Here is a 12,053-nt window from a genome sequence, read left to right on the forward strand (position 1 = left end):
ACGTGACTTTACCGAAAAAACCTAAGAATAAGAGGATACTCGTGTGGCCAGCATCATCGCACAACCACCTTCGTCTCCCCAGTGCCAAGGCGTATACACCACACTGGGTCCTCGTCTGTGGCCGAGTTGACCTATGTGAGCCCAGGACCAGTTCCTATACACCGCTCGTCAATTATGTTAACCGTGGCCTGGAATTAAATGTATGTTGTTTTGTAGCACAGCGTGTGAACCAATGTGCCACTACTGCCCACAGTAACAGATGACGGCTCACGTTAATTCTCAGGACATGCGCCATCAATTGTGTCTCTATTGGAGGCAATCATTTTTCAGTGGATTATTTATGGAAAAAAATGTTCACATTCATATTGGTCACCACACAAAGCTTAAGTAGGATATCTTAGTACTGACGTCAACTGAACCAAAGCGCCAAGCCTCTTAACAAAAGTTGTAACCCCTTGAAATACGCTGAAAGGAAGAACATGCAATTTTACCTTTTATGCACAAACAAAAGAAATAAACTCACAATAATAAACGATCACAAATTGAATATGAAAGTGTGCACGCAGAGGGACTGTGAAGTAATAGTTTACACGTGCAGTCCACTGCTGCATGACGGCCTCACCTCCCATGCCGTACAGGTTGTGGAGTTTATTTGACCATACTTCAACACCCTAGTCCGTGTCGATTGGTGAAGGTGGGAAACATCGACATGGGAGCACAGAAGTACAGGAAAATAGATTTTTCTGCCCTCCGCTTAACACCACATAGCCCCACAGCCTATAACTATCTGTTTGTGCATGGTGGTCAACCTATCCAAGCATTGTTCAGGTACAAAACCTTCTTATCATCGGAGGTCATTCGGATTGGGTTAATTTCCAGTGAATAGGTCAAAAGCAGAAGTGAATGAGGTGGGTGGACATTGAAGGAACAGGAAGGTAATTTACATGGTGTAGGCTTTTACCAGCTAAGCTAGTGGAAATTAGGTGCTGGTGGGTTGGTGTGAGATGAGATTGGTTACAACAATACTCTACACGGCAGGGTTCTTCCAACTATATAATTCAGCAAGCCGCATTGTAAATTGGTGTGTACTGGTGGGTCACGTCACAAGTCATGTGATATGATGTTGTTATAGAGTGTGGGGCTGTGTGGTGTGCTGTGGAAGGCAGTACAACACATTCCTTTGTTACACTGTGCTTCTATGCTTCTCTGTCTATGCTCCGGCATAGTGAAGTATGGTCATGACATGAGAAGGCCCTCATCCAGCAGTGATTTGAGATGTACATGAAGGACGAGGTAATGTGGCAATCAATTGACATTGAGGCAGACGGACAGACCAATCAGAGAGACAGCTAAACACACAGAAGGGGCACACATTCAGACAGGAGGAACATGGGAGGCAGAAAGGCGTGCGAGCATGGCAGTGAGCAGTTTTCTGACAGCCCCATAAAACAAACCCCTTTAAAGCCTGGCTTAAATTCAATACATGTGCGCAGGCAGTCAGGCAGCAAAGCACAGCGACATGGACCCAAAGACAAGGACAAAGATCGCCTTGTTGGCTTGGTTAAATTTGCTGGGGTCAAACGCTGTTCGTGGGCACCGACTGTGGGTGGTATGGCACGTGAGGGGGTCTTGAGGCCAGGACTGGAGCTGGCTGCAATTTGCCTCTGTAACGGTGGCGTTGACACAGGGTACTCAATCCGGGTGAGTAAATCCAGGCAAAATTGCCTTCGGAAACAATCGTGCCATCTTGAATGACAATTTTATTCATGGTGTACGAAAAAAAAGCTGCATTGTAAACGGGAGGACAATGGTAGGTAATTCTTGTTTTACAAATTGGTACTCGGGTACAAAGCCAGGAGGTAAAGCGAAGATCACCAGGGTTGAACTTATAGCCACAAGCAACTACCCCCTGCATATGCACACACACACACACAGAGGACCGTTTTCACTAATCCTGTATTCCAAACATACCCTTGCAAAGGCCATGCTCATTTATCATGAAGTGCCCCTGATTATCGCACACATTTTAATGGCTCAAGTTCCGTAAGGTCAACAGCAAATTATGTTTACTTAGAATTAACAACATTTCATTAGATTTAAAACAGCTTAGCGGTTTATTCTTAGCCCAATGCTACTTTATGCCATCTTTCATTCGTCTTCTTTGCCTGTCTATAAAAAATTCTTGCTAAGACTCTGAATGACCACTTAATTCCCACACATGCAAGTCAGTAACCAATTCTGTACAAACCATCGTGTGAAGTGTTTACGCTCAGCTGGTCGCGTCCCAGTAACATCCAATTGCAGGAGGAAAAACTGTCAAATATGTAATCGTCATCAAAGCTCTATGCCCCTATGGCTGGGTCTGCTTGTATATCTCAGCAAAGCACTTTGCGGGTTCGCTTTAAAAGGAACTTTTGGAAAATATGTATCACAAGTCAGAAGTGGATAGAAAGCAAATGGATTTGGCAGCCTCCCAAATCATGAAATAAGAAGAATATGGACATGGAATCTCAATGAGCGTTGCAACTTGGGAGCAAGGGACCTGTCGAGCAGCGTGCTACGGGATTCCGTGAAACACTGAAAACATGAAAAGACTAATTGAGGCCCCTGTCTGAGACAAAACCACCAGCTGGCAATTTGCGCCAAACCCTGTCACCACAATGTCTGTCTCTGACCCCATGCTTGTGTACCTAGCGCATGTGGTATGGCAAGATTTGTTCTTGTTAACTTGTAACCGACTGGTAACTGCTCATCATCATCAGCCATGATCAATCCACTGCTGGATAAAGGGCCCTACAAACTGCTTTCATCCATCAGGGTAGCTGCTGCATAAGTATTACTTCTAGTCCAAGAATATCCATTGCCAATGGGATGTTAAGCATCAGATGAGGCTATGTGTCTACTGCCAACAATTAGTTACAATATTGCCGAAAACCCAATTCTGAAGGATGCTGTACAAAATTACTAGCTAAAGGTATCACGTGCACAAGGTAGTGCTCTGGCTGAAGTAAAATGGCATCATGACAAGTGAGTGCTGCTAGGCAGTCCTGATTATTATTCTTAGGTTTTTTCGGTAAAGTCACGTAGGTAAAACATTAAAATTAATAAAAGTAAAATAAAATAAAAATCACGACGTTTCGGAGGCAACACAAGCTTCCACCTGAAGACGGAAGCTTGTGTTGCCTCCGAAACCTCGTGATTTTTATTTTATTTTACTTTTATTAATTTTAATGTTTTACCTACGTGACTTTACCGAAAAAACCTAAGAATATGAATCCTTGCAGTCACGAAAGCTTCAAATCTGGAAGTCCTGATTCTGTCCATGTGCAGCTATTCCAGCAGGGCCATTGGTATGGATGATGTGTCTAGGCCCTCTGGTGGAACACTGATGGCATAGGCAGCCACATTAGCCAAAAATCCATCCGAATTAACCTTTGAGAGCTCCACATCTGTGTAGCGAATGCGACTAGGGGCTGTGATGCTGTGAAACATATTCTTAGTTCTTTCGGTAAAGTCACGTAGGTAAAAAATGAAATCTAAATTAATAAAATAATAACATATTCTTAGTTCTGTCGGTCAAGTCACGTAGGTAATAAAAATCATTATTTTATCAATTTTGATTTCATTTTTTACCTACGTGACTTTACCGAAAGAACTAAGAATATGAATCCTTGCAGTCACGAAAGCTTCAAATCTAGAATGCTGTGAAACCTTCAGGATAAAGTAAAGAAAAAACATTCTAATGTAGACACATTTCACGGAGCTTTACAAACGTGAGGGTGAATTATTTAATATTGACATAAAACATTGAGTTATCGTGAGAGGTTGTGAAATTTGAGTTTTTGTTTTTCAAAACAAATTTAAGTTAATAAAAAAATACTGAAGAACTGTACTAGTATTGCAACATGGAAATAATTACTTTTGAAAAGATAATATTAAAAGGACATTAACATGAACTCACAATTTTTTTTTCAATGCCGTGTAAAAATGTGAACAAAACTCCATATACCTTAGACGATGTAGAGCGCTAAATGAAAAACGATTTCTAAAGAGGCGTAGCATTACTTCAACAAAATGTTTAAGTGTCTTTTGCCAGGCGGTGGTGGATATGCATGTGGCCTCTAATCCACCACTTATGGAGGTGAAAGTTGGTGGATCACAAAAATGTTGTGAAACGCCCTTTCCGTGGGTATCAAGGTGCCATACCCTGGCTCACCAGGAGAAGGCAGTAAAAAATTAACCCGTAAAAACAAAGTTTTTCACTCTAAATCCTTTATATGCGTGGCGGCTAGAGTCCTCTCGTCCTCTGGCTTGAGATGGCTGCCACCTATGGGTCAGATGATTGTCTGCCAGCATTAAGCAATTGGTAATTAAATATGTAATTTTTTTTCCCTAAACAGTGTAAAATTTTCGAAAAAAATTTTCACGAAAATTAATTGTCACGCACGAGTCTGTGTGGAAAATGTCAGCTCGATTGGATCACGGGAAGTGGGTTAAAAACGACCGAAAGATTTGCACGGTCGTAAGCAAGCAGGCAAGCACGCAAGCAAGCAAGCGAACTTAATATAAAGGATTTAAAAAGCAAGTGGACTAATCGCAATCTGTTTCCAACTTAGGGGTAAAAAAAAAAATTCCCCCCTCGTGCGTGAGTTTTATCCAGGTGCTCTGGTTTCCTCAATAAGTAAATTGTCAACACCATTTAATGAGGCATTTCAATACCAAATTCACCTGCCAATGTGAAGTGTTTGCCGAATACGACAGAACGTTAGAACCCCCTGAACATCAATGCACCGTACTCCCTACGTGCTGGTGTCAATGAATAAAAACGTCCAAAATTACACCAAAGTTAATCAGTTGCATCCAGAACAGCAAGACCTACTATGCACTAAGAAACAAACAAAAGCATCAGAAGGTGCCAGAGGATTGCCAGAATTCTGACACTCGAGCATCCGTTCATTGTGCAGAGCTGATAGGTCACAGAAGAAACAGGCATATAACCCCAAAAAAAATCAAAGCCCACATTCCTTATTAGCATAAACCAACGTCTTGTAGCTACAGAGGGGTTAAAGACTTGCCAGCTGTGACAGGCTATAAATCAAGCTGCATCTTTAATCAGCGCCGCCCTAACACCATGTACTGAGCTGCAGCCGCAAAAACAGCTCCACGAGAAAAAATGTAGAGTAGAAAAAAATGCGCAGCAGGAAAAGCAAAGATGGGCCGAAACCGTGGCGAGGTCCCTGGAGGCTTTCCTCGCTGTACCTTGAGCCGAACACGAGCCGACTGCTAAAACCGGCAGAATCGCTGCGAGGAACGGCACGCACGGCGCACCAGCATCGCTCGTTATCCCTGTCTCTCGAGTAACAAAAGCGTTGGGATAAATTTAGCGCTGGGGTAAGTGGTGGTTCAGTGTTGTTTAAACGGAGAAGCGGAGATCGCGCAGCATCCCGGCAGAAATCGTGCCGTAAAACAGGAACACAGATTTACATAAATGCGAGACATGGGCAAGGGACGTTATAGTACACACAGCAGAATACCAAATACAGATTGACATAAATGTATGGCGCACAAAGACCGACCAACAGTACACAAAGCAAACACAAAACAGAAATTAAACCCTTCAGAGGTGCGGTGTTTACCTATGAATGCTTCCAACATGGGCCAGCATTGGATACACTAGAATGTGCTTCCCAGCCTTAATGACCGTTTTAAATGCCTGCACTTACTAAACTATAAAAAGCGCAATGATGCATGCAGACTTGCACTCGAAAAACCTGCCGAACGCATATTTACTAGATAGAGCGTTAACGCAAGTGCAATTGCCTATTCGTCGTTAATGAGAGATTTGTATTTAATCACAGACAACTGAATGTCTTCACTGATTAATGCCCTTAAGCGTATTGCCCAACACAGAATCTTGTTTTTACCAAAATTATGTCTGCATGGGTCACACTGGCCAAACACCAATTTGTGCAAGCATGCAAAAAAACAGCCATCCCTCATTTTCCACCGATTGTGGTGACATCAACGCAGAAACTGTACCAGGCTAGGTGCACTTTGACATCACCGAGGTTTTTGGAAAATGTACACACAAATGTATCTGCCCATCCACAAAAGCACATTTGCACACATGCACGCGACATGCAAAATGATAGCCCATCTCACAACCACAAGTGTGCATCCACTTCTTAGAACGAATGTCAAGAAAAAATGATTGCCTTTTAAATGTAATGTATAGGCTCCGTACCTTTGCCAGTCCCTGTTGGGTCTCCACCCTGAATCTGTAATCAGAACAATGCAAAAGCTGCATTATTACCATTCATAACACAACAAAGAACAAACAAATATCCTCCGTATAAACTTAAACTATTGAGGCAAGTGTTGTTATCGAGCACCGATGAAGGCCGGCATGGTACACAAGGGGTGGGTGACCAACATCATACCCGCCCACCTTTGTCTCCTCGCACTCGGTACTCATTTGAGGCCGAGTCGACCTAGGGCAGGACCAAGACCTATTTTGATAATCGTCACTGGTGTTGGCCGTGAGCGGGAATCCAACTCGGGCGGGTTGCTGGGTTCGTAGCTCAGCGTCCTAACCACGACACTACTATTCTCCACACACACAAATGTACCTTACCTTCTAAATCATGCTGAGCAAAGGACACAACTTTCATCACATCAGCTAAAACCCTATCATATATTTTATTCCAGGTCACAGATTCTCAGCACATTCATGATAAACACAGCAGCAGAAGGATGTACTGAATTAAATTGATTCAGCGTTAAAGGAAAACATAGAATCTACTTCAGTTTTGTTCAACGTGGCTTCAACTCAGTATCTGCCAACATTTGGGAATGTGCCCTCTACTGTTCTGGAAACAATTACTGTGCTGTCTCGAATGGCTGAAGTGTAGTGCATGACAAGGTGCAAGGTGAATATATATTAAAGTGTCCTAATGATTTAATAGCATTTGTAGAAAGATAGTTCTTATTTAAGATTGTTTGGTGCTTGCAGGAGAAATGCCTATTTATCAAATGATAGGGTGAGAAAGTGAATCAGAAAAATATATTAATTCTATTTTAAGTTGGCAAAACGTCTTAGATCGGTAAATTATTTCAGACATATTTTAAAAGCACCTGGTAATTATTTGCAGAGCTATCCTGATGATAAATTAATTTACAAAAATGTTCTTGCAATTTCCAAACTTGGTATTTCCAAGAACCACTGCAATAACAACAATACACATACATTAATACCTGCCATTAAGATATAACGTATGGATGATTGTAAAATAAACAACTTAATGAGGCTACTAAAATTACAAGAAATGGAATTTATGATCCAGGCTCCAATAATACTGCTAAACAATTGATTATTCTGAAGGGTCTTAGAGTGCAAGCTAAAGCAGACAAGGAAGGAAAAAAAATGGTTATAAATATTGAACAGTTGCAATGATTAAAATGGTATGAGTGAGAAGGAAGCACAGCACCACCAAGTGAAACAAAACAATCAAATACGCAAAAAACTGACGTAGCCAGATGGATCAGGGGTCAGAGCACTGAGTGGGCATGCTTGAGAAACCCTGCGCTTGAATCAAGGTGTCAGCCACCAGCGGCAGAACTTATTTTTCGAACTGAGCAAGTCACCAATGACTGCATGAAACATTAGTGTTTTTTCACAAAATTTGGCTACATTTCAATATCGGTTTGACTTTAAAGTGGCAAACTCATAGCAGAGTATTGCGAAAGATAAAAAAAGGCCATTAGAAGAGATTTTCAGAAAAAAAACTGTCAGTAATCATTTGTGTAGCCGTTCTCATAACTATATCGAATGCAGCTTGTTGTTGGGTTCTGAGCGCAGTCAATAAGCCCTGCAAGCATCACAGCTCAATCCCAAGCAGCAATTAATGCAAGAAGTCAAAATAAAAAGCTTCCACTCACCATGAAGTTGCGGATCGACCGATGGAAAATGGTTCCATCGTAGTAGCCCTTCTGGCACAGCAGAATAAAGTTCTCGCACGTCTTGGGAACCTATCGGCGACAATTACAAGTAGCGTCAGCGACGAGGAGGCGCAAGATACAAGCGGCCACCGTTGCATTCCAACAACAAGAGAACCAATGACCATAATTTCCAGTGTCCTCTTCATAGGATTTATAAACATTACGTGTTTTGTATGCAATAAACAAAAAATGTAGTGGGGCGGGGCCTCTAAATTAATTATGAAATTTTTAATTGCACAACTGAACCTCAAATAATTGAACAGCGTGCAAGGCAATGCCAAGAATGGTCATACAGAAACGTCACACGCCAGTCAGTTCCAGTTTAGTACCGTACGGCAACTATTATAAGTGTAGAGGTGTTACGGGAGGGCAAACAAACACTGAGAGCCCAGAGCCGATGCTCTTGTAAGAGCCGGTCTGGTGACTAAGGGTGCCGTGATCCCAGCTTGGCCAGAGCTGGATCAGCTAGCCTCCCCTAGCTCTGTAGTGGAGGACCTGGGAGTAGGCTAGCCGGGATAGAGATAGTGGGATCTCCCTGTTAGACGGGTGAAGGGGCCGATACCCCTTCGAGTGTTGTATACCTTGGCCTGTATTGAGTGAAACGTTTAATAAATAAGTGTGCCTCCGACTACGTCGTCCAAGTCTCATTGAACCTACTACATAAGCATTGAATTGCGTGCCTCCCAGAATTGTCTCGTGATTTGTCTCTCAGTCGTTTCTCTAGTGTTTCTTTTGCTTTTCTTCAGCATTGCTTTAGATATTGTTACAATATGAAAACTATCAATAACATTACAAACTGTGAATGGGATACACGCTGGTCTTGTTTGAAAATAATGGGGCTCTGTTAATACATCAAATATACCAGGGGCACCCGCCACAGAATTAACTTGGGATTTCAAGGACACGCTGAAACAACATGCAAACCAATTCACAGTGCACATGCCCCCAACGATTCTACTCTCACAACATTCCAATGTACAGGCCGCACACATGACAGACCGTCACCAATTAGTGTTATCGTCCAAGTTTCCAAAGGGGTTGAGGGTTGCGTGGGGAGAGAGTAATGTAGGCTTAGTGGGGATTCGTGTGCACGTGAAATGTGTTTTGCAATTGGAGTCATTAATAATTCACAAGTGACATTTATAATAATCTAAGCACATGCTGTTTGCTGAAATTAAACCGACACCAGGGTTATGCTTGTGCAAAAATGGCAACTTATTTATATACAAATTCTGCTTCAACTTTAAAAGAAAACTGAGGTTGCTTATATTTTAACCTCAATTGATTGGTTTCACAAAGTCTGTAGTAAAAATAAATTGCTCTTACAAGGGTAATGGCGCACAGTACATAACTAATGGAAATGTTGCTACTTAAGTATTCTAGACCCAGAAGCAATACAAGACATAAGTGCTCTTGTGACTCACCATTATCAAAAAATGTGCTCCTGTCCTCATGCTAACCCTGACAGTAATATTCATTACATTCCTACTTGTAAACATATCCCCAACACGACTCCATACTTGTAATGTTAATCCGAATGCTAATTTTAACCGTTTACTACATTGCTACGGCCATCTTAATACCAAAGCTGACCGAGGCCCTTTTCGATTTAAAGCTTTCGTGACTGCAGGGATTCATCTTCTTGGTTCTTTCGGTAAAGTCACGTAGAAGGAAAGTAATAAAATAATAATTTTTATTATTATTATTATTTTATTACTTCCCTTCTACGTGACTTTACCGAAAGAACCAAGAAGACGAGGCCCTTTTGTCAATATACTGCTGAATGAAGGTTTCCTAATGCCGGGTCGACCATCAGTGGTTATTCGACCAAACGTCACTGCACAGGTCAGTGCAGCTTGGTAAAAGCGGGGAATATAGAGGTACAGTACAACAATTAATCTTGCCGCACTGCCTTCGGCTGCTCACCACGTAGTACCTGTAGCCTATAACAACGTGCGTGTGCATGACGGGCACCCATCCAAACACTATCCAGGTTCAATCCTGCTTAGCTTACAAGATATGACAAGATCAGGTGCATTCCAGGTGATTTGGTCATATGACCTCTTATACTTAACTCCAAATACGATTCTACCGTTAATCCTATAAGCAAATGCCGAGTATATACCCAAAACCATTAATAACCTGAACGATGAACCTAAGATAACTGTGCTATGGTGGAAATGACAACTGGCAAAGATGACAAACCCACAAGTTTTATCAGCATATCGCTGATATGAAATGGGAGAAATGAAATTGGTAGTTGCACGCTGGCATGAGTGATGGTCTGCACGCACGCACACACACACACGCAACGTCCGTCCGTGCTGTGCCCACCAAAAATACAACACCTCAAAATAATGGTGCCATGCGAGCTGACAGCAAACACCAGCCACTAATAAATTTAAAAAGAGCCACACATTAATTTTTAACATGTTCCCAAGGCCCCATCTTAAATGCACGTCTTCCTCAGCTGCTGTGATGTCTGTTATATAGTGTGTACACACACCATTCAGAAAACGGCGTGAGATTGATATTTTTTTTTGGCTTTTGCAAGAGACTAATGTACAACATGTTTGTTTTTTGAGAATGTCTTTAAACCTAGCAGCTAGGTGAGGCAGAGCCGAATAGAACGAGGGCAGGGAGAGGGAAGGAATTGGAGAGAAAGAATCACTTTTAAAGATGTGTCCAATTGATGCGAGAAAAATGCAGCAAATAATACATTCTTTCCCGAATTCTCAAAAACTTCAAGCATGATCACACGTGCATTATTACATAAACAATGTGCATTTGAGAAAATGTTACGCAACAAGCATATCAATTTGCCAATATTTTTTTTATGTTATATGCAGTAAATACTGCAGCGAAAGCCACATTTTGTAATGTGCATCTATTTCCTGTTACTGTTAACATATTTGCTTTCAAAAAAATTTCCATCACATTTTATTTGTGCACTCCCTGGAAACAACAGTGGTAAAAAAAATAAATCACCCCATTCAGCCCAACTGCTTCAAGTAAAGTAAACACGCAGGGAAAAGGCAAGCAAACATTGATGAAAGTGCACTCTGTGCATAGAGGGCCCAATGTCCCTGTAATCGCAATGAATTCACAAGGACAAAGCCCCCCCCCCCCCCCCCCGAAGGAAACGCAAGAAATGTAAGTCGCTGACAAGTCTGCTGGGCGAGAGCCTGAGAAGTGCTTGCGCACCCTCCCCGATGCAATGAACGCGGGGACCACTTGTTTCGAGCGTTTGCAACTGTTGCGGCGGCACATTTTGGCATTCCTGCAGATTGATAGTTCTGCCACATTTGTGTGACACCTCAAAAGGATGAATTTCGAGCACGAGCCAAGCTTGCTTTATCCAGCCCCGTGGTCTTAATAGCTTTTTCAATGAACAAAGTCAAGTAGGTGAAACAAAATCCGATATTTTTCCCATAGCCTACCAAATATCCTAAGCTGGAGCACTTGTCAACAGATAAAAAGCAATGCGGGGGAGAGCACAATGGGGCAGAGAAAATTGTTGCGGCATTTGTTGATTCAGAGTTATCAATGAAAACTGGTGCAATGTCCCAGATGAAACATCTACTGCACTGCGACCTTCGTAGTGAGAACAGAAATTCAAACTGGCCGACTTTAGAATCAGAGATACATCTCAAGTCTCTGCTCGTTGTTTTAGTTCTTACCCTTTACGTTGAAGCAAGACGACCGAATACAAGCTGAAGAAATAACTTTACCTAAAAATTGAATTCGCCAACTTAATTTAAAATTCCCAAGAGGTTTTGTGTGCCAACATTTAAGCAGCACAGTGTGATTGGGAAAGATATTTTAAGAAGAATATAGAAACATAACTACCCAATAATGTTCTGTGCAATCCACGTGACAAACCTGAGAGCGTGATGCTTACGGTAGTCTCTGATTTTAACCAAAATGATGAGCATGCTGGCCTGAAACGGCTCTGGGCTGCATTAAAAACACCACCAACAACAGGCTCCCAGGGTACATTAATAGCAACACACTTTGTCCCTTTAAAGCTTTCGTGACTCCAGGGATTCATCTTC

At 42.0% G+C, this 12,053-nt stretch overlaps 1 protein-coding gene across 3 annotated transcripts in view; it reads right to left on the minus strand.

Annotated features, from left to right (window-relative positions):
- Positions 1-12,053, minus strand: part of LOC144719503 (RING-type E3 ubiquitin-protein ligase PPIL2-like) — a 50,162-nt gene that overhangs the window by 14,900 nt on the left and 23,209 nt on the right. Inside the window, exons 13-15 of one of the 3 annotated variants that reach the window (XM_078595488.1) lie at positions 7,939-8,028; positions 6,245-6,278; positions 5,260-5,346 (exon numbers count right to left, since the gene is read on the minus strand). In XM_078595488.1, coding sequence (XP_078451614.1) covers positions 5,260-5,346; positions 6,245-6,278; positions 7,939-8,028 — 211 coding nt within the window. Of the gene's footprint in view, positions 1-5,259; positions 5,353-6,244; positions 6,279-7,938; positions 8,029-12,053 lie in introns of all 3 variants that reach the window. The other 2 variants (XM_078595487.1, XM_078595489.1) reach the window with 2 other exon arrangements.

Source organism: Lampetra planeri, chromosome 6 (genome assembly GCF_965212315.1).
Source record: "Lampetra planeri chromosome 6, kcLamPlan1.2.h2, whole genome shotgun sequence".
Classification (NCBI taxonomy): Eukaryota; Metazoa; Chordata; class Hyperoartia; order Petromyzontiformes; family Petromyzontidae; genus Lampetra; species Lampetra planeri.